This window comes from Delphinapterus leucas, chromosome 4, assembly GCF_059928025.1.
Source record: "Delphinapterus leucas isolate spDelLeu-1000000601 "Yukka" chromosome 4, BTC_Dleu_Yukka2, whole genome shotgun sequence".
NCBI lineage: Eukaryota > Metazoa > Chordata > Mammalia > Artiodactyla > Monodontidae > Delphinapterus > Delphinapterus leucas.
The window spans coordinates 10,806,739-10,829,798 of record NC_143132.1 but is presented as its reverse complement, the minus strand read 5'-3'; the positions used below and the strand labels follow the sequence as shown (position 1 = coordinate 10,829,798).

At 47.8% G+C, this 23,060-nt stretch overlaps 2 protein-coding genes across 3 annotated transcripts in view; one reads left to right on the top strand and one right to left on the bottom strand.

Moving 5' to 3' along the window:
• SMIM11 (small integral membrane protein 11) overlaps nt 1-22,476 on the top strand; it is a 31,143-nt gene extending 8,667 nt beyond the window's left edge. Inside the window, exon 4 of one of the 2 annotated variants that reach the window (XM_089910282.1) lies at nt 7,605-22,476. The gene's annotated coding sequence lies outside the window, so the exon portion shown is untranslated. The other variant, XM_089910281.1, reaches the window with a different exon arrangement.
• C4H21orf140 (chromosome 4 C21orf140 homolog) lies at nt 10,969-12,368 on the bottom strand. The gene has a single exon (XM_022552857.3). It carries the CDS (start codon nt 12,271-12,273, stop codon nt 11,503-11,505), a length of 771 nt encoding a protein of 256 aa, XP_022408565.1. The 5' UTR covers nt 12,274-12,368; the 3' UTR covers nt 10,969-11,502.
• Nucleotides 22,477-23,060: the final 584 nt, after the last annotated feature.

Genomic DNA, 23,060 nt, shown 5'->3' with positions numbered 1-23,060 from the left:
TTGTTGAGTTAAGGCACCAGGAAGTTATTAAACACCCACTTACAGATCGAACTTAGGACAATTAGCAGTTTCCTAAATTCTGTTGTGCTCACCCAGTTTCATCACTTCTCAGGTTGAGTTCTATGCTTTTCTCTAAAAATGAGAGGATTCAAGTATGGTAGCAGGGAGTTCTAGATCAGTGGTTTCCAAACTTGACTAATGATCAGGATTTGCCTGGGGTGCTTGTTAAAATGCAGATTCCCAGGGTCCAGCCTCAGAGAGGTTCCATTCTGCCTCTGGTTGGGTCTGGCATCTGTTCTTTTGAAAACTTTTTAGGTGATTCTTATGCTGTCTTCTCAGCAACAGGTCACTGTAGGAACCACTGGGTTGGTGACCTCCAAAACCTCTGTCCACTCTGAGACAGACTTCTGTAGACGTGAATTCCCTTACAGTACTCGTAGACTTGTTGAGGCTAAAAAGCATACTTATGAGTAATAATTGTCATAACATACTGAATGACTGTTCTGGGCTAGCATTTTGCTGAGCGTTTCACATACAGTGATGTTACTGACCACTCCTGACGGCCCTGTGTGGTCCATTCAGATTGAAAAGTGGCCCCCACTGTACATGGTGAAGAGCAGAACCAGAACTGAACCCAGGTCGAACGTTCAACCCCAGTGTGTCCCTCCCGGTCGTACTGTGTCCTGGTCCTGAATGCCAAGTTCAGGGAGGGAGCTGCGGGAAGCGCTCAGCTCCTGTTTCTCACCCCAGGGGAGGAGACCGTCCTCTCACTGGTCCTTAGTGAGCTGGATGCCCTGCCAGGCCAAAGAAGTTATTGTTATGAAATCTTGCCTTTTTTTAAAAAAAAAAAAAATGTTTTGGGGGCTTCCCTGGTGGCGCAGTGATTGAGAGTCCGCCTGCCGAGGCAGGGGACGCAGGTTCGTGCCCCGGTCCGGGAAGATCCCACAAGCCGCGGAGCGGCTGGGCCCGTGAGCCATGGCCGCTGAGCCTGCGCGTCCGGAGCCTGTGCTCCGCAACGGGAGAGGCCGCAACAGTGAGAGGCCCGCGTACCGCAAAAAAAAAAAAAGATGTTTTATTGACTGAAATTCATGAGTAGGCACTAGAGGGGGAAGAGGGAGCACTTCAGAATTGAAGAAGGTGAGGGAAGGCAGTTTCCATTGAAACGCTGATTGGATTTCTAATCCACAGAGTCATCATTTTGTGTGTTAACCACAAAGAGAAAGAAAGGACGAGGTGCGAGGCCCTAATCGCTCCTTCCTTCCCACAGACTTCAGTAGAGGCCCGTCAGTGAAGTAGGGAGGGATGGCTTGTCCAGCTGAGCCTAGAACTGACCAGGGCAGCCCGTTTCCCCGTCCTAGGCTGGCAGCTTATCAAAGCTTGGCCTGGAGCCTTGTTTTAAACAAAAGGGATTTTTTTTTTTTAGATGAAAGGAAATTGTGATGCTAAAACTTCATTCCTTAATAGATATGCTTCAGTGGTTTCTGTTTAAGTGTAAATGGCTGAACTTAAAGGTTGATGCTGAGGGAGTAAAACAATCACTCTTACTCTGTGAGACATTTCATACTTCTCCCTTTGGTCTTCCTTTCTAGATTTTGTAATTTAAATGTCAGCTTGAGTGGACTCCGGCTGAGATGAAAGATTTAATTATTGAATGGTATGTCAGAAGATAAACTCCCAGCCTATAGTCTAACTTAAAACGATGTGAATTTTTCTGTGCTTTTAAAAGAACCAGTATTTTGTTTACTAAAATAAAATACCTTTGTAAAAAGTGTGTCTCCGGTCTTTGGAATAAGCCAAAGTAGGTGTATGTCTCTCTCTCCTTCTCCCTCCCTCCCTCTCCCTCTCTCTCTCTCTCTCTCTCTCTCACACACACACACACACACACACACACACCCCTCTGTGTAGTGAGAGGAGGGAATTTTGTATTTCTAGCATCTCCTGGCTGTGGGTACCAGATCACAGGTGCACCTCCACAGACGACGGGGCCGTAGCTGTCGCATCAGCCTGCTGTCCCTCAGCCACCCCTCCAGCCCTCTAACCTGCTGCCCTAGTGCCTACGCTCCTTTCCTCCACTTTCTCTCCTCTGAGCACTTCGGCTCTTTCTTGTGTTTTCATTGTTGGGGGGAGGGGCTGTTCGCTGCTCCAGGAGCATCGTGCCTCTGCTGACCCGTGAGGTCCTTGCAGGGAGGGGTGCGGGATGAGACCCTCCTGCCCCGGTGGGCACCAAGTCTAGGAGGAATTGCCTGTTTGTGAGGAGGAAAGAGGATCCCAGGTGTGCTTTGTCCTCTCCCCACCAGTCTGCTTGTTCCGATTTGCTGATATGAGATGAAGGGCGGGACATGCCCAGCAGACTGTAATATTTGAGAGGAGTGGGGTCCATAAGTCTTTTGACTCAGCCCCTAACCGACTGAGGTCTCTATTAAAAGGTTCCTGTTTTTTCACTTCTCTCCAGATACCACAGAGGATGAGGAATGAGGCAACAGTAGCCAAAGCCACAAATATGGTGGAATGTTTGGTCTCGTTGCAGGCAGCCACGTGGAAAATCTGTGCGAGGGCATGTTAGTAGATACTCCCCCTACCTCCCCCCTGCCCCACGCCATCCTGGCTCAGGTTGGCAGAACTTGGAATTTTAAGCATGGGGAATAAAGGGAATTATATTTTTCTTAAGTTTTACTGTGATTGCTGGCTGCTCCTAATCACAATTTAGAAAACAGAATTTACACAGAATCAAAGTTTTAAATACAGGAGACTTTGACTCTACAAGCTACAAATCCCAAAATAGAAGGGGACTTTCCCTCATGCTCGCACCTCAGCCTCCCTGCAGGATGCTGCTCTGGCCTTTGCCTGGGAGCCTCGCGGTGGCCTGGGTCCCGTGCGGCAGGAGCAGATGACCAGAGCAGAGGTGAAATGCAGCCTGGCACCCTCGCTTCCCTGACCTGCTCAGGTAGGTCCAGAACTGACCCTGGGCCATGGCCTAGCCTCCTGCCTTTGTCAGGGCGGACTCTGCCGCCTGGCGGGTGACCCCCCCCACCCTGCTCTAGGCTCCTGCGCTAGGGCCTCGGCCTCTGCTTCCTCACCTCTCTGCAGGATGAGGGCATCATGGGCTCCCAGCACGCCTGGCATCACACCCACTACCTCTGGGCACCCTTTCCTCATATGTACTTACACCTATATGCCTCGTAAATCCCAGGGCAGGGGATGAAGAGTGGCCTTGGCTTTTCACGGAGACCCTATGCCCATCTAGTAGAGGTTCAGGTTTATTTTAAACACAGGTGTGTTTCTAGGCTTTGGGATTTAGAACTCAGTTTTGGAATTGGTGGAACTTCTGGCCGTCTTCTTGGAAAATTCGGTAGCAGATCATCTAAGGATAGGAATAAACCATTGACCACGCCCACAGGTTTTCTGTAAACGGTGTTTTGGGGTTTAAGTTAACCTTTCTGATATTCTCTTCTTCCACTAGGGGGAGATAATCACTATAGTAAGTCCCCAACATACGAACGAGTTCTGTTCTGAGAGTGCGTTCGGAAGTTCAATTTTGTGTGTACGTACCACAAAGTTAGCCTAGGTACCCAGCTAACACAATCGGCTCTATAGTACTGTACTGTAATTGGTTTATAATACTTTTCGCGCAAATAATACATAAAAAACAGACACGAAAATATTTTTAATCTCACAGTCCAGTACCTTGAAGAATCCAGCGGTGCAGCACAACAGCTGGCATCCAGGGGCTGGCATCGAGTGAACAGGCAAGAAGAGTTACGACTGGAGGAGGGAGAGGAGGTGGGAGATGGTAGAGCTGAACGGTCGTCAGCAATAGGAGACGGAGGGCAAGCTGCAATTTCACTCATGCCTGACGTTGATGGCACAGGTTCTGGTTCCTTGCTGGAACCAGATGCATGTTTGCATCTTTGAAAGTTTGAAACTTGAAGGTTTGTATGTAGGGGACTTACTGTAGTTGGAGTTATTGATACTATTCCAACCGTGTGTACATGAAGTCAGTAGATTTGTAGCTTGACTTTAAATAAGTGGTTGGATGCATGAACACGTGGGTGGATGGAGTGATTGGTAAAGCCCACACCCAGGACCCCATCTGACTGCACCTACCCAGCCTCTCTCTCGGGACCATAACTGAGAACGATTCCATAAGACCACCGTCCCTGGGCAGCTGAAAGATGTTTCAAAGAACGTAAACTGGAATCTACGTCCTCCATGCACAAGAGAGCCCCAGGATCCCTCACACAGATCATATTTCATCTTGTTAGATGGGCTCCTAACACGTTTTTGGTTTTTGAGCTTACAACATACTAGAATCAGATATGAAGAAAGGCTGTTGGCGGCAGAAATACCTCAGAGCAAGAGAGACGGTCTTTGAGCAGCAGACCAGGCCTGAGAACTCGTCTGTACGATCGCCAAGCCCACACCAGGAACGACACCCATCATGACATTAAAGAAAGGTGAAACTGTCTTTATATACTTTGCTTAACGAGGCAGAGCCGTACATAATATATTTCAGGAACTGAATATTTCAAACAAAAAATCTGGGGCGTTTGAAAAAAGGTCGTCTCTTGCCTGTCTGTCACCAAATTCTCATCTCAGGGAAGCACACCTGCCTGGATGCGACCTTCCCAGCCTCCTGCAGGGGCCGGGCCTGCGCATGCACAGTACTGCGACTCAGCCGACTTGAGATCCCCGGCTGTGCTGAGATGCCACGGGCCTCGTCCTTGTCGGAGGGAAGCCAGGGGTGACGGAGAGTCTGGAGGGAAAAGAGGATTGAGGCTGGGTTCTTAAACGTGATCGCACACGAGAGGCTGTTTAAAGTGCAGATCCCTGGGCTGGGCCCCAGACCCACGGCATCAGAAGCCATGCGGGAGAGACCAGGAATCTGTGAACAAATTTGAAAACCCCGAGGGGATGCCGATGAGGTGGTCCTTGAATCTCCTTTGGAGGCTTAAACGATGGGCAGAGGGAGATGAGCCAGAAGCCGGGCTGGGAAGGAACATCTGGAGCCAGTAGGCTGGGGAGCAGGGGAGAGAACGTAGCTGCGAATCCTTGTTTAGCCCTTAACTGTTCCTCCTGCTTTACATCTATTACCCCCAACATGTATCACCGTCCCCGTCTCACAATAAGGAAGCCGAGGCACAGAGAGGTTAACCTCTCTGTCTAAGGTTCCCCAGCTGGCAAGAGGCAGAGACAGGATGTGGACCTCGCAGTTCAGCTCTGGGCCTGTACTCTTCACTCCCATGCAAGGACAGGGCAGGTGGGCAGGTGTTCTTGTTCTTCCAAGTCGTGGGTCATCAAGTCTTCAAGACGACAAGATGAGGACAGAGGCCAGGCTGCGGGAAGTGGGGAGGGTATGAGGAAATAGAAACAGTGCCGTTTGCATCCTAATTTCAAGTGTGTGTGTGTCTGTGTGTGTGTGTGGTCTGCAAAGTCAGGAAACAAATTTTTGTCTGAGCAATATGCTAATTACAAATAACTAGTTAGTTTTCAAATAATTGGCTCAATATTTCCCTTGAGTTTCCAGATGTTTTGGACACTCTCTAATGTACTGATTTGTACTTTTCAAAGATTCACAATTAGCCCCATTGAATTAAATTTGGAGGGACTTCACGAGCTGATTATTTAAAAATTGTAAAAGAAGTTCCCCCAACTTTGCCGCCTGCTGTGCACCTCAGAGGTGGGGACAGAGACATTGGTAGCCTTAGGGGAAGGCAGGGTTGAGGGAAAGGTTTTTGCAGAAGGAGTAAGCTTGAGCATGATCACAGGCTGAAGGAGATGCGAGAGGAAAAGGGAAGGGAACCTGGCCGGGCTGGAGGTGGGTGGCATCTGGGGGCCGGGCACTGAAGGCCCCGGTACATGCAGGGCGAGGGGATACCCAGGGAAGCTGTGCTGGGTAAAGGCCTCAGTTTCCCCTTTAGCTTGAGGCAAGTCCTTCTGCTCTGAGCGTGGGAGGGATGCTGGGTGCAGTGGGCAGAGCCCAAGGACCTGGGGCCTGCAGTCCCCTCTCCCCTCTCCCTCCAAGTCAGGGGCCTGAGCCGTGGACTACAGCTCCCTTCAGAGACGGCAGGGCCCTGGCTGTCACCAAGTCTGCTGTGGGGAGGGTGGCTTTTGCCCCTATGAGCCCTGCTGGGTGACACCTTTGTAACTGCCTGCGGTCAGGCCTGGAAAACCACACATGGGTTTTGAACCAGGAGCTGGACTCCTTGGTGGGAAAACTTATGCTTCCCCACCCTAACCCATCGTCCTGCACCACACCCTTCAGGGTCTTTCCTTTCCTTCTAGAATAGCCCAAACTCCTTCTCATACAACACGTTGTTTTCTTTTTCCCTCCTGTCCCTTCCACACTTGCATTCTTCCTTTCATTCCACTCACACTGCTCCCTGCCCACCACACGCACACTTGCACGCACACGTGCGCGCATGCACTCACATACCCCGTGCCCTGGGAAGTGGGTAAGCTGGGCACACTTGACCTCTTCTTCTACCCACTGTGATGAAGTCCCTGCTCTTCCTCTGGCCTCGGCTCCAGTTTCACCTCTTCCTGCTGCTCTGCCCCTGACTCCCCAGCCAGGCCCTGGACTCCGAGCCCTCACTCCCCACACCTTCAAAGTCTCACTGACCGAGAGGTACTCCACACCACCAACCTGACTGCCTCCAGGGCCTGAGCTTACTTTCTTTGGGCCCCTGTCCGGGCCACACGTTACAGGCACATAGAAGGTGCTCGAATATTTGGTGAGTGGATGAGTGGTAACACCCAAAGGAAGGGGAGCAGGGATTTTCAGCTGGCCACATCACCATCCAGAATAAAGACTACTTTTCCCAGCTTCCCTTGCAACTAAGTCTGGCCAATGAGATTTAAGTGGAAGGTTTAAGTGTGAGACTTCCTGGAAAGCCCCTTAAAAGAAAAGGGATGAGCCCTTCTTCCTCCTTTTCTCCTTCTCTGCTACCTGGAATGCTAATGCAATGGCTTTTTCAGCAGCCATTTTGGACTATGAGGTGACGTTGAGGATGGAACCAAGTCTAGGACAGGAGAGGAAAAAGATAAGACCCTGAGTTCTTTATGATCGTGGATCCATCATATTAGCCCTGAACTGCCACCTTAGCATTTTTTGTTTTGGTGGGGGATGGGAGGGTACCTTCTATTTTATTTAAATCTCTGTGGTTAGGTCTCCACTACTCATAGCCTGACCTAATCCTCACTGACCCATAGAACCAGCTAGAGAGGGCTGTGAGGACTTCCTGATAGGAAGACGTGGATTCTAGTCCTGACCCTCCTGCCACTACAGGTGGGCATCCCTCCAGGTGAGTCAGTTACCACTTTGTCTTCATTTGTAAAACGAGCTTAACGATCACTGCCCTGCCTATGTACAGGGTGGTTGTCTAAACTGAATGAGGTCAAGTATATAAAAATGTTCTGTACATGTAAAACAATCACAAATGGAAGGAGTGTGTACCACCTGCGGGGATGGGGGGGCAACTCGGTCCCCTGATTGGCCAGGTGCAGCTCGATCAACTCAGTTGAGCCTGGACCTTCCTTGAGTGGTCAAGGCCTGAGCCAGTGGGCATTCAGCTCCATTAACCTATTTCCTTCTGGGCTTTTTCCAGGGCAGCACATTTTCCAACGCGCCACCTCCTCAGGGGGAGCCTGGCCCACAGGAAGGGAGTGGGCATGTGGTTGTTGGTCCTGATGAGGACCAAAGTGGATGAGATGTGCCCTCAGCCAACCTCTCCAAAGGAGTCAGCGCCACCAACATCACGAAGGGTCTTCCAGAAGATGTGTCCACACCTGCAGGGCTGCTGGGCCTTATCACCCACTTTTTTGGGGTTTTTTTCTTTTTTGCGGTACGCGGGCCTCTCACCGTTGTGGCCTCTCCCATTGCGGAGCACAGGCTCCAGATGCGCAGGCTCAGCGGCCACGGCTCACGGGCCCAGCCGCTCCGCAGCACGTGGGATCCTCCTGGACCGGGGCACGAACCCGCGTCCCCTGCATCGGCAGGTGGACTCTCAACCACTGCGCCACGAGGGAAGCCCTCACCCACTGTTTATTTCATACAAGTGCTGCTCCCAAAAGTTTCCAGGCTGTACTCTCCATCCTTGCTGTCCACACCACCAGAAGAGACCTCTTATCCTTAGTTACCTAACCTATCGCAGATGGTCTTAAAAGAAATGCCAGAGAAAAGAATTTCCTTTGATCAAAAGACACGTCTTAAGATGTGTCTACTCTGATTACAACCCAGTGATAAAAAGCAAGAATTTGCCACAGAGAGTGAAAAGGAAATGAGAAGCAACTGTGGATGCTCTTGCTGGAAGCCCAGCCTGCACTGCAGTAACAGGAGCTCCAGTTTATTGAGCGCTGAGTCGGGGCTGGTCATGATGTAGTGGCTTGGTGTGTGCTAAGTGTTTAAAGCCCTCAACTCTAGTTTACGAATGAGTTCATTGAGCCTCAGGGAAGTAACTTGTCCAAAGTCTCATAGTTAACAAGCTGGAAACTTGCGATTCTAACGAGATCCATCCGATTCCCAAAACCCTGTGTACTTTCCACTATTTTCTCCTGGAAGTTTCCATGCTTGGCATAAAGCAGCATTTCTTAATTATGAGTACAATATTACGTAACTCAGTTGCACATTACCCGTGGCCCTTTGATCTCTGGTTATACCGATGTTCTCTTTTTCCCTACTTGCTTTCTAATGATTGAACAAGGCCTCGAAGGAAAACAATCCTAAACTCGTTTTATTAGATCGTCTCGGTTTTCCAAGAAAAATAGCTCCTGTTGGTCTATCTTGTTCATCTGATAACCCAAAACCCTCCCATTTTTTTTCTCACTGCAAAATAATGTGTCTTTAAAAAGTACCTGCCTCTAGCTCAATATTGTACTGAAGTATGTTCTGTTGTGTCCAGTTGGAGGCAGCCACTTTGCCAGCCGATTGTCTGATGTCAGAGGCAAGCCTTACACCGTGTTTCAATAACCAAGCCAAGCATGGTGGCTGGGCACACGGGCTTAGGCTCTGACTGGCCTGAGTGTCACAGTCTCCTCATCTGTAAAATGGGAAAGTGATAGGACCTACCTGAGAGGTTGTTTTGAGGGTGAACTGAGCTGCTCGTTAGTAGAGAGGCTGTGTGAATAACAGTTCTACCTGGGAACTCTGGATCTGAACCTCAGCTCTTCCGCACTGGAGCAAGTTACGTATCTCTCTGTGCCTCAGTTTACCCTTCTGAGAAATGGAGACAATGGTAGTTCCTACATCGCAGACTGTTGTGAGGATTAAGTGAGTTAAGCATGTATAGCTGTTAGTGGTTGTCACTACAGAACTCTGGACAGGTGTGAGATAAATGTGACGTAGGGGCAAAATGCACTCACATCCCAAACGCAGGCCACCGACACTGAAGTCACCGAGGAGGTCTGAGTCCTGTTACTAAGGAACATAAATTCTGAAACATACATGAAACAGGTAGCGAAAAAAACCACACAAAAGTACCATGCAGTGGACTTCCCTGGCGGTCCAGTGGTTAAGACTCCCCGCTTTCATGGCAGGGGGTGCAGGTTCGATCCCTGGTTGGGGAACTAAGGTCCCTCATGCCGCGAAGCATGGCCAAAAAATTAAAAAAAATTTTTTAATAAAATAAATAAAAGGTTTAAAAATAAAAGTACCACACAGTGAGAGCCATTTCATCAGGGGTAACTGTGTTACCCCTGGGAAATGCGGTGGGAAGTGAAGTATTTCAGTGGGAAATGCAGTATTTCAGCTGGCAGAAGAAAACCTTCTTTAGAACCTGTGCTCAGCTGAATAATGGTCCCTAAATGTATCCAGGTCTGAATCTCTGGAACCTGTGAATGTTGCCCTATATGGAAAAAGAATCTTTGCATGTGTGATTAAATTAAGGATTTTGAGATGGTGAGATGATTCTGGATTATCTGGATGGGACCTAAATGCAGTCACACATGTCCTTATAAGAGGGAGGCAGAGGGAGATTGGACACAGAAGAGGAGAAAGTAATGTGGCCACAGAAGCAGAAATTGGAGTGATGTGGCCACAAGCCAAGGAAGGCGGGCAGCCACCCAGAAGCCACAAGAGGCCAGGAATGGATTCTCCCTTAGAGCCTGTGGAGGGAGCATGGCCCTGCTGACACCTTGATTTTGGCTCAGCGGAACTGATTTCAGACTTCAGGCCTCCAGGACTGGGAGAGGATAAGTTTTTGTTGGTTTAGTGCACCAAGTGTGTGGTAGTTGTCACAGCAGCCACAAGAAACTCATAGTGCACGGTCGGCTGCAAAGTGGGAGGTGCAGCTGAGAGTGTCTGGTTCCCAGTGGTTGGAGGTGGTAAGTGTGATTCATCTGCAGATAAAATGCATAAAAACAGGATGCTGCAGAAGTCCACCGCTTAGTTGCTGAAAAGCACTGAACATCTGTTTTCTGACAAAGTGTTTCTAAATAATCCAGGGAGTTTCAGGAAGGAATTAGGGCAGAAGACAAGCAAAGAATCTGATTTTTCTGTGCTTGGCTAGCGGGAACCTGGCCTCACCATCTGATATATAGGCAAGTCTGTTGGGAGTTGGTAGCAATTTTCAGACATTGTTTTTGACATACCCCAGAATAATTACTTCTGCTATAAAATTACTGCCTGAACGTACATAAACAAGAGTGAATTTTGTGATATGTTTAATAGGAGGCAGGGCTTTTTTTTTTTTTATAAAAGTGAAAAATACCACCACAAATCCTTACAGCCACCATTAGCAGCAGCCCCAGACTTTAGGGTGCTGTTAGCCACAGGTGGCTCAGCAACCAGGGCCCCGAGGTGCAACTGCATGATGGGCTAGTGACCTCCCATTGGGATTCTTGGAGTTGGAATGGGAGACGGATTGGATAAGTGGGTTCTGTAGACCCTCCTGTTTACGTCACCTGTTCACCCACCAAGTCCAACTTGAACCAATCACCGTCATAGCTTTCCAGGTTCCTTATGGGGACCACCAACTTGCCTGGAGGATCTGGTTGGGGTTTAACTTCCTTGGATGTCTCTTGCTCACCCTCTACCTCCTTGCTTTCAAGCAATGGAAGGGAAAGAGCCTGTTCAGCCACCATCTGGACCACATCTGTTGATGGCAAGCCGGCTCCCTGTGGATTATTTTGGTGGACTGAAACCGGTAGGCACACTAGTTAATTTCAATTTTTTGTGAGCACACTCTTGGTTCTCTTTTTGTCCTCACACAACCTTTAGCTCTGTTCATCTCTCTCACTTCCCAGCTCCTTTGGGCTCGGTTAACTCTCATCCTCTCACTGACGTAATAGCCCTCAGAGTGGCCTTAACCAGATGAAAGTCAAGATCACTAATTTACCAACAAGATTTAATGAAACCTTCAGCAAACCATAAGCACTTTGCCAATGCCCTTAGGAAGCAGTCCTCACAGCATCCCTGTGAGGTCATTGTTGGAGTATATTTGGCTGCAGTGGTCCAGAATCAAACCCAACAGAATTGGTAAAGATCACGCGCACAGCACGGCCCTGCTGTTAGAGGAATCGCACTTCAGAAAATTTACCAAGATAGTAGTTTTCCCATCTTTGTACTTTGTTAGTTAGTGTTCTCCATTTGCTTGGGTTTATCCTTTCAATCCCTTTGCTAATTAAATCACTGAAGAGTATATACTGGTAAGAATAGACACCATCAGTGGATTGCAAACAAAACTCCTTTCTGTAATTGATGATAAACCATTTCAGAGAAGACCAGGCTGAGTCTAGAGGGTTCAGATAACTGTAAGGGGAAGGCAGAGAGAGTAGTTTATGGCCATAGGACTTGGCCACCTCAGGACAACATGTGATGTTCGTTAAGTTAAGGACTGATGGGACATGGGCCTGGGCCTCGGATTCTGTGTCTTCCTTTGGCTTCATCTCATCCTGCTGCCTTCTGTCTTTGACCACAATGGTGCACTTCCCGTAGGTCTTCTTTGCCACATCACAGAACTCAGAGAAGAGGCTGTCTTCTTGTTTGATGCATAACTCATCCCTTAGGAACATCCGATATTTCCAAGGCGTCCATCCTTGACTACCACCGGCATGCACAATACACCAAGTTGGAGTTGGCATGAAATAGCCATCACTAAAATCTTCCCCTGTTACAAGACTCTCAGGGATATAAGTTTCCCCAAAATATACAGTTGTAAACCCATCATATTGCAGTGTTCTCAGGGTTTTCAAATACTGGAGACATTGCTTCCTCTTCATGCTGTTGAATAGATTTCTGATAATAATGTTTCTTAAAAGAGGTTTTGCAAAGTGAGGCATGGTAGCTCTTCAAGTGTTTTTCAAAGCTTGAGTGTCTCCATCTGCAGAGATCTGGCAAGAGTGGGATGATGACCTCATAAAGGGCTTTCTTACAGCTGAGCTGGTCCCATAGATACACTTGAGATTTCAAAGCATCATGAAACACACACTCAGAACACTTCCTTTCTGGCTTATATGACGTGGGAATGGGAATGGCAAGCCATCCAAGATGTTACTTTGACATTGCATCTGTAGTAGGTCTGGAGAGAGATTGGCAATTGTATTAGTTTGCTAAGGCTGCCGTAACAAAACAGCAGAAATTTATTTTTTCACAGTTCTGGAGGCTAGAAGCCCAAGATCAAGGTGTCAGCAGGTCTGGTTTCACCCGAGACCTTTCTCCTTTGCTTGCAGATGGCCACCTTCCCCCTATGCCCTTATTTGGCCTTTCCTCTGTGTGCCCACGTGTCTCTGTCCTAATCTCTCCTTATAAGGACACCAGTCCTGTGGGATTAAGGCCCACCCATATGACCTCATTTTACCCTAATCACCTCTTTAGAGACCCCGTCTCCAAATATAGTCACATTCTGAGGTCCTGGGGGTCAGGGCTTCAACATGAGATTTGGGGGAGACACAATTCAGCCCCTAAAGCAACCTTTTAACAGTGATGAGCCAAGTTCCTCACTCATTTCCATTTAGGTCATGAGGATGAAGTGTAATATATTTGTTCATTCAACCATTCTGAGCACCTACTATACACCAGGCATTGTGCCAGGCCCCAAGGGTACAAGTCATGATGTGTCCGGTGAGGCCTAGACACATATATGGTTTATGTCTGTGTACACATGGACTTTGTGCCTGCTGCCTGTCCACTTTCACAATCAAGAGTGGTTTTTCCAGGTGGCAGAAAGGGTATGGCGAACAGTGAAAGAAAGTCAGCCTGCATACCTGTCTTTCACTGGGGCTGCCAATTCTTGAGCTAATTCAATACCCCATCTACAAAGGACTTTAGTTTTATATACTCAAGGCAAAATGACAGTTTACTTCAAACTCTAGCAGCCTCTTTAATTTCCTTTGTATTTTCTTGTCTCCTTAAAGATCTTTCATAAATGTGAATAATGGGTTCCCTCAAATGAAGATGTGGACAAACTGATTTATTGGGTCCTTTTCTCTACTGTTGAATGGATGAAGATTTTCTTCCCACAAAGTTTTCTTGGGACTCAAGTTTAAGCAATGCCAGACAGTAAGACTCACCTAGCATAGTAAAGTTAACATGAAGCCTGTGCTCTCCAAGCAACTTTCTCAGAGGCTAGAATCAGTGGGTCTGGGTTGATAATTGCGGCCATTTTCTCTTAGAATTTTTCTTCTGGTGGCAGGAACCATTTTCAGACCAAATTTGATATGGATGCTAAATATGTAGAAGTGTGGCTGCTCGGTTGAAGTGGTAATGGTGGTCCTAGAGCCCCCCCCAACCCTGTTCAGACACCCCTTTCTGCCTCCTCTCCCACAGGACCCTGTGGCCTGGAGCGATGTGAAAACATTATATAATACTATGAAGTCAATTCCAAGACAACAATTCTTTGCTTCTCTCTCATCCAATCTTCAGTTATGTATGGACATGAGAAACATGCTCAGAAGTGTAGAAGAAAATGTATAATGTTACCTTTGTGTAAATATATGTGTGTATAAATGATAAAGAATATACATACTTGCTTGTATTTTCAAATATAAACAACAGAAGAATAAACCTAACACTAATTAAAAATGCTTACCTGTAGAGGAAGGGATAGAACAGGAGGGAGGAAAAAAAGTGAGAAATCTTTTCTGAATGTATCTTGTTTTATAGTTTTGACTAGAAAATGTAAACATTTCACATTTTTTAAAAAAACAAGAGTAAAAAAAGAAAACTAAAACACAATGATCTCTAAAATATGCAAGAAAATGGAAACTAATGAACCTCACTGCTTGTGTCAGAAACCAAAACAAACAAACAAACTCAGTAGCAATGTATACTCTACCCTCCAGATTATGGTCTCTCAATATTATTTCCTACTGAAGGAATCAGGGGTCCTTTGATTGTAGGTCTGGGGAAGGAAATGTGCAAGATGATCTTGGGACATCTTGTCCAGCCTGACAGAAAGGAAGCCAACAAAGACCACAAGCATCCACCCTCAATGGCCCAGGGAGAGGCCAAGCCTGCATCCGGGCAGGACCAAGAAGTAGCCTGCCAGGCAGTAAAGTGGGTGGGGTCTGGACTCAAGCAAAGCATTGCACCATGGGCGGCCAGAGAAACTCAGAGAACCTTTCCCTTCACTCCTTCCCCTGATGCTATGCCTTGTGGCTTTCCCCTTCTTGACTTCAGGTTCTGTTGGGAGATACTAAGGGCTTGGGAGAAAGAACAAAGCTTCACCTGGGTCACGTCCCAGTTTGGAGAATGTGCAGGGTGGCAGAAGGACCACCAGGAGGCAGTAGGTATATGTCTCCTTGATGACTTATAAGGCAACACCTTTTAAATACCTCCCAGGACTCAAGATAGAACCTTGCTTTCCCAGAAGCCTCACACCCCACATCCCTTCCCAGTCACAACCTTCTCCCTTGGCCCTAAGAGTCACTGCTATCTGCTTTTCTAGAAAACACTTCTGTACTTCTTTCTTCTCCACTGCCTGGGTAACGGGTATTCTAAGGTAGAATGCTGTCACATGCTTAATTCATTGAAATTAATTTTGTATAATTGGGAGATCAAGTTTGTTCGGTTCAAAGACGGAGAGTAACAGAAATCTTAACTCAGTGTGTAAGTATTAGTGTGGTTCTGTTGGCACACCTGCCACAAATTGTGCTTGTCACCAAAAAGGGGGAACATTTGGAAACTGGTTTCACCAACCGTAACCTCCCCCCACCAAATCCCATAAACTAAAAGAGTTGCCGCACATATACACAGATGTGTGTTTACATGTGCTACTTCGAGTCTTATTGCACAAACTTGGTTGTGCAGGAAACATTATGCTTATTTTATTTTTGAATTTAATTTTATTTTTTTATACAGCAGGTTCTTATTAGTTATCTATTTTATACATATTAGTGTATATATGTCAATCCCAATCTCCCAATTCATCCCACCACCACCCCCTTCACTTTCCCCCCTTGGTGTCCATATGTTTGTGCTCTACATCTGTGTCTCTATTTCTGCCCTGCAAACTGGTTCATCTGTACCATTTTTCTAGGTTCCATATATATGCGATAATATACGATATCTGTTTTCCTTTCTGACTTTCATCACTCTGTAAGACAGTCTCAAATTGATATAAATCAATCACACTGGACTTGGGCACTGTAGAGGCTCCTTACCCCACCCTCAAGGCCAGAGCGTTGGCAGGATGCTGAGGCCACCCCTCCCCGCTGCTCACTGTGGGCACATGCGGATGTGCCTGCATCCAACCCTGTGGGCCCGGCACCTAGGCCCTGCAGTCCTGTTGGGGCTAACAACCTCAAGGCTAGGATCCGGCCCACTGAGGTGTGTGCCCAAGGCCACTGCCCCCGGAGACCCAGCCAACTCCAGGGGGACAAAGAGTGAATAGGCTGAGGACCCCGCAGTTCCCCCAACCCAAGAGGCTCTGTCTGGCCCCAGGCTTGGGTACAGCTCTGCCCCCATTCTCTCCTCTAGGCAGCCCTTTCCTTCCCTACCTTCTGCAGGACAAGTAGCACAATCTCAGCTACAGGGGAAGAGGGCCTGCCCTCAGGCTTTCACCCTGGTATTCTGAATCTCCTCCAGGGCAACGAGCACAGCGCCCAGCACCCCCTACAAAGGGCAGGGCAGGAAGGAAAAACTGCTGGGAAGAAACCCAAATTCACTGCTCAGCAGACGATCCACCACTGTGTGTGTGTGTGTGTGTGTGTGTGTACACGTGTGTATCGGACTTTTCATTGTCCCACAACCCACTGTTGGAGTGTCACCCCCAATGAGACATGTCTGTCAAGTGAGGTCACAAAGCCCCTGCTCTGTCGGTGAGTGGGGGAGATGATATTGTTCTAGAGCACTTAGTGCCGGAAACAGCCCTGGTCCCTCAACATGAAGCATCTTGGTTAATCCTCGTGGCGACCCATGGAGCTGGAATGATTATCACCCCGCTTGGGAGACAGGTCGCTTGGGAAGAGAGGACAAAAGTGCCGCTTCTCCTCTCTTTGCCAACCAGGAGAAGAACCCCTAGTCACCTTTTTTCCACACACACAAAAAAAAAATTCTTAAAAAAAAATCCTTCTAATATACTTTCTAGAGCTAAGGAGAGTTGACCAGAACTAAGGGGGGGACTTCTCACACGCCTTGACCCTCCTCACAGCTGCTTTTCGTCACACGTAGGATGAGAGAATTGGACCAGACAAGGGAGGAGTTTCATTCACCCCAAAATGTGATCTTTCTCTTTCTTGTGAAACAAAAAAGATGCATGTGAGTATGGATGTAAGAGTGTGTGTGTGCAGAGTGTGTATACATGTGTGGAAGTATGTGTGTGTGTGTGAGGTGTATATATGGGGTAGATTTACACATGTGAGTGTGTATGTGTGTGTGCACATTCATGAGTGTGTGTGTATATGTGTGTGGGATGCTGTGCATGTGTGTTGTGTGCAGATGTGTGTGTGAATGTGTGTGTCTGCGTGTGAGTGTATGTGGACGGTGTCGTGTGTGTGAATTTTGAACCCGTGGGCCACATCATCCCCAGCTCCCTGCCGCTGGGAAGGAGCTGGAACCATCGGGGTAATCACCAAATTCTCTTCAACCTTCCTCAGCTCCCTTCTTGCCTCGTTTAATGGAGGCAATTCTCCCATCCCCAGCTTCTCCTCCCGCCTTCACCGGGAAGACAATAACCAGCCCTCAGGGCTTCAGCTGCTTCCTGACACTGCTTGGAACAGCACTGAGGAACTGTCAGAGGAGCTTTGCTTATGCCTGGGCCCCTAGCTCAGGGGTTCTGATGGAATTGGTCTGGGGCAAGGCCCAGGCATCATCAAGCTTTTTACAGACTTCTGTGTGATTCTAAGGTGAGGCCAAGTTGAAACCCCCTTTTGAGAGCAAGGCCTGATCGGAGCCTGGTGGGGACCTATGGGTGTAGAGCTGGCAGGGACCCCAGAGTTAGTTTGAAAGGGAACAGAACAATTTTTTTTCCTCACATAAAATTTATAGACTTCTTTTTAATGTAGAAAGGGTTGAGTTTTATATGAATGAAAAGGATAGAATGTAGGGAATGGGACTGACCTTTCCTCAGTCCTGCGGAGACCTGAGGAACCTCCGTGGAACAAGGAGTCTTAGTCCCTTTGTGCTGCTGTAACAAGTTACCACAGATGGGGCTTAAAAATAACAGACATTTATCTCTCACAGCTCTGGGGGCTGGGAAGTCCAAGATCAAGGTGCCTGTAGACCCAGTAGATACAGTGTCTGGTGAGGGCCCACTCCCTGGGCCCTCAGACAGTCATTTATGCAGGGTTTCCTCACATGAAGAGGGCAGAAATTGGAGGAGGCAAGCCCTCAGGTCACTTCTCCTAAGGGCACTAACCCCATCATGGGGGCCCCACCCTTATGATCTCATTACCTCCCAATACATCACATTGGAGGTTAGGATTTCAACATATGAACTTTGCAGGGGACACAAACATTCAGTCCTTAGCACATGGTTTGAGAACCTGGGATCTGGTTCAATTCTGTAGTAGCCATTGGTACCCTTCCTGGATTGTTTGGCTCTGGCCTTCCAGGCACAGGGTAGGATGGCACTTCCCCATCCCCTTGTGGTTGGGAGGATCATGGGCTACTTTAGCCCGTGAGTGGTAGGCAGGTGTGATGTGCGTCTCTTCCAGGCTGGAGCATTTAACCATCCAGGTGAGACTCTCTGGATTTCTTCCCTTCAACACCAAGACCAGAGATGTTTCAAACAGTGACTGCTCCAGAAACCTGAGTCTCAGAGCAAGGACAGTAATGACACAGAGCAGAGCCCCAGCCAACCCACTGTGTGCAGGGGGCATGAGAGAGAAATGAACCTAGCCCAAACCAGTAGCCTTCTCATTCCTCACCTTGGATGAAAATAAAGGTATATTTTGGACAAATAATTTACAGAAATATCACATGGACCTAGCTTTGAACTTCTTGCCCACTGTTTGACAATATACAGGTTTCTTAGCCTCTCTGCACCTCAATTCCCAGATAGCACACACCTCGTGGTGTTTATAAAGGGATCACCCAGCTAGTGTACATCAAGGCACCCAGCGTTTGGTAGTGTTCATTAAATGTTAGTTTTCTTCTCTTCCTACGGCACCTTTAATGGACACGTGTTTGCCTCCCTGCTTCCATTTTCCCGACCACCCCCCCACCCCGCTCCCCAACAGTGCCCTGAGTTCGGTTCCAGTGTTCACCTGTCTCCCATGAAGCTCAGGTTCTTTTGGAGGAAGCCATGTCAACTCCTGCTCCAAGCTTAAGCCAATCAGCACATCCCACTCCCCCAGCCACTGCGTAGTTCAGGGAGTGCTCGTGACATAAGCAGCCCCCAGTAAATCTTGGGGCTCTTGCCAGGACTTCTGGGCCCTCAGGACCTGAGAGGGGCCCAACCTTACTTCTCTCATCTCTCTTTCCCCAGGAGGAGATCTGTCCTCTGTCCTTCATGCAAAGAGCCTCGCTGACACTTGTTCAGACACATCTGACCCCAGCAGGGGACCTGATGTCCCCTGGGCTCCAGCTGGGACCCCACCCACTTGTTTGTTTTCTGCTAATTAAACTTCCTAATATAACTTGTGCTAAGTGGGTTTACAAGGCAGGGGGTGTGGGGTAAAGGGCCCTGCCAGGCCTAGAGAGGCTCCCCTCTGCACTTCCTGATGATAAAGAGACAAATGCATGAAAGTTCTTGTCTGGGATTGGTGGCAGCTAAGGGCAGAAGGCATGAGGCAATCAGCGTTTCAAACAACCCAGGAGGAATATGACTCGGGGGCAGACAGCTCAGCATCTCCCCAGCAAATAATAATTACAATAATAATACTCTCCAAAGAACTTCAGGATTTGTGCACACATGAGAGCAACACAGAACTCCATGTCATGGAAATGATGTGGCTTAATTTGACATTTACGACTTTTATTGGAGGCTCATCAACTTGTTGGTTTCACTTCATTAAATTTTCCAGTGTGTCGAATTATATTGCTAATGCTGATGGTGGATGACATAAATTTCTTTTTCTGCTCTGATCTGAGGTTTATTGATCAATTTTGCAGTTCTGTTGTAACACATTGTGCCCAATCACCCACACTTTATACATGCTTCTTTTACGAAGAGTGCATGACCTGTGTCTTTCTTCCTATAAGGACGCTAATCCCATGGTAGGGGCCCCACCCTCATGACCTCATCTAAACCTAATCACCTTCCAAAGGCCCTATTTCCTAATACCATCACATTGGGGATTAGGGCTGCAACATATGAATTTGGGGGTGGGAGCACAAACTTTCAGTCCATAGCACACTACCAATGGCCTAACTCCCCCACTGGCTGTCCACTAGCCTGTGCTGGCCTCTGTCCTGGGCAGTTGTTTTCTGCAGCCTTCCCATCGTGGTGCAGTGCACAACAGACTATGTGGTACCCTGCCCGTGAGTGGGCTCCCTATACCCCAATTCTCTTTATGCACCCATTCATCAGCCTTGGTTCTGCTGGGCCAGGGAAATTGTTAACTGCTGCCCAGAGACTGTGGCCCAGGCAACCATGTGAACCTCTCCACCACCCAGTGGCTGCAGCCATACCTTCTCCAACGAGGTCTGCACCTCAGCCTTAGGGAGGGGACCCCCTTCCAAGTTTGTCCTTCCCTGGGCACTCTCCCTCAGACCCCGGATATGCTTTAGAGTTCTCTTTACATCTTCATAGTTTCTTCCCTATTGTCATTTAATAATTCTTTATATGAAACTTCCTCTGTTCAAATGACTGCATGGTTTTTCTCTAGCTTCATTGGTGGGTGTTAGCATAGAGGCAGCATAGGACCTGGGTATGCAGAGAATGGGTAACAGGCACATGAGATAATACATGTAGAACATTTAGCAACTGGTACACACCAAGTCCTTTTATTTTAGCTGTTATTATTTTTAAATGAATATTGCTATTTTTTGGGGCACACCTGTAGGAGACTGGGCAAGGGGAGAAGGCTTTCTGGAGGAGAGGATATCTGAGCTGGCTTGAAGACAGACTAGTGAGTCAGACCTATGGGTGGAAAAGGAGCCATCAGGGCCAAAACCAGGAACTGGCCCACCTCCCATGGTTGCTATAAGGAGTGAAATGAGATAGAAAGATAAGTGTACTTTGTAAACATAGAGAGAGATTATAAACAGTAATAATCCAACTCCCTTTGCTTGCTGGAAGCAGACCTTAAGGACAACCAGTCCCCTGTGCAAATTCCATGCTCATTATATTTTGTCTGAGGACTGGACATTTCTACCAGGAGAAAGTGCCTAGAGAAAATTGTTAGTACCTACTGTCCCAAATGGAATAGCACCCATTGTAAATAACTAAGTTGACACACTTGCAACTTTCACTCATTCAGCAAACACTTATTGTGTGTTTGCAAGGACTGAGTGATGTCAAAATTAATAAGATGTTGTCCTTATTTTTAAAATCATATTCTCATGCGTCGGTGGGGGACACAGACTGCAGTATTTGTAGTCTTATGTGATAAGTGCTCTAATAGATGGACCAAGTTTTCAGGTGCCCCCCTCAAGCACTCACCCCACCCTCCCTCTTCCCCATACCCACTCTACAGGGATTTGGTTAAATTTGGTACCAGCTTCTCCATGACTTTTGTTACTTCTTGATAGTTTAGCTAAAACTAAACTGGAACTAAAGCGTTCCTGTCCCCAGCATCCCATGTCCACCTGCTGCTTCAACTCTACCTGCCACAGACTTGACACATCACCCAGTCCCTTCACGGTCTCCCAGACCACTCACTTCAAGCGTTTGTGTCATGAGTTTCCTAACACTGTAGATCAGAGCTGGTGGGACTGGTGGTGGGCGAGTCATTGGAGACATTTCTCAGTGTGTTCTGCCATCAAGCTAGATCCCTTAATCACCCCTCTGTCTTTTCCTCCCTCCACCTCTCTTGAGAAGCAAATTCTTCTCCTGGTCTCCTGTAGAATAGTTTCACCCATATTCAGCAGCCTCTGGGGTCTCACTTCCTGTACCAAATACTTGGTAAACAAATGCAGTTCTCATCCTTGGAGAAATTCTGTTAAATAAAATTTTCTCTTTGACCCATCCAAGTGTTTACCAAGTGCTATGGCAGCCCTGGAGGAGCAAACAGGTCTGCCTTAGGAGTCAAGAAAGTTCCACAGAGGGTGATATCTGAGCAACGGTTCTTTTTTTTTTTTTAACGGTTCTTTTTATTTGCATTTTCTTCCTAGACTTAGTGCCCTCATGTCACATAAGGGAGCTCATGACCCAGCCTCAGCCAGTCAGAGCTCTCCACTCCCTGGGCCCACCCTCAGTGATTGGTCCAAGGGGTGGGCACCTGCTATACCTGATCCAATGCAATGCTGTCCTCTGACATCTGAAACGTGAGCAGAGGCACAAAGAGACAGCATGGGAGCTGAGCCATCTTCTGGGAGGACCCTAGAGAGAAGGTTCTCCAGCTGAGGGCACTGAGTGAGGGGCTTGAGCAAACTGACCTCTCTCCTTCCTGAGGCCTGGATAAGCTGCTGCCCTTTAGATTCTGTGAGCTAGCTCAGTTGCCTTCTCCCAGATCCTCCCCCCGCCACCCCCATTTTTTTTTCATGAGCTAGCTAGAGTTGGTTTCAATTTTGCCAGGAGAAGAAAGTCTAACTTTAATTGAAGGGTGAGTTGACATTCTTCTGCTCTCGTGGAAGTCTAGACAATCAGAATCAGTTCTGAGAATCAGAGCCACCTGCCACTCTACGAAAAGCTGGGTAAATACCAACAAATGTTTACCCTCTAAATTCTTTTTTAAAATCCTCTTTTAAAATCTTGTGGTGGGCTTCCCTGGTGGCGCAGTGGTTGGGAGTCTGCCTCCCGATGCAGGGGACACGGGTTCGTGCCCCGGTCCGGGAAGATCCCACATGCCGCGGAGCAGCTGGGCCCGTGAGCCATGGCCGCTGAGCCTGCGCGTCCGGAGCCTGTGCTCCACAACGGGAGAGGCCACAACAGTGAGAGGCCCGTGTACCACTAAAAAAAAAAAAAAAAAAAAAAAAAAAAAAAAAAAAAAAAAAAATCTTGTGGTAATTATATCACACCAGACAAATCATAGTGCAGCAGAGCTGATTAGACTTTTATTTAGAAGAGATGTGTTCTGATCACCCAGGAAAGCTGTGGTAACCTTGATTTGATTTGGTACAAACCCTGGTACCATCAGCCACAAATCCCAGAGGAAGCCATTCTTGCAGACAGTGAACCAAACTCATTCTACATTGATTTTAATTTTAATTTTTTTAATTTTTGGCTGGGTTGGGTCTTTGTTGCTGCACACAGGCTTTCTCTAGTTGCGGCGAGCGGGAGCTACTCTTCGTTGAAGTGCACGGGCTTCTCATTGCAGTGGCTTCTCTTGTTGCGGAGCATGGGCTCTAGCCATGCGGGCTTCAGTAGTTGTGGCACGTGGGCTCAATAGTTGTGGCTCACGGGCTCTGGAGCACAGACTCAGTAGCTGTGGTGCACGGGCTTAGTTGCTCCGCAGCACGTGGGATCTCCCAGGACCAGGGATCGAACCTGTGTCCCCCTGCATTGGCAGGCAGATTCTTAACCACTGCGCCACCAGGGAATTCCCTCTACGTTGATTTTAAATAATTCCCATTTCAAAGGAAG

Bases quoted from the DNA above. Each gene is read 5' to 3' on its own strand.
- C4H21orf140 (XM_022552857.3), bottom strand. From the start codon at position 12,273: ATGCCTCACTTTGCAAAACCTCTTTTAAGAAACATTATTATCAGAAAT.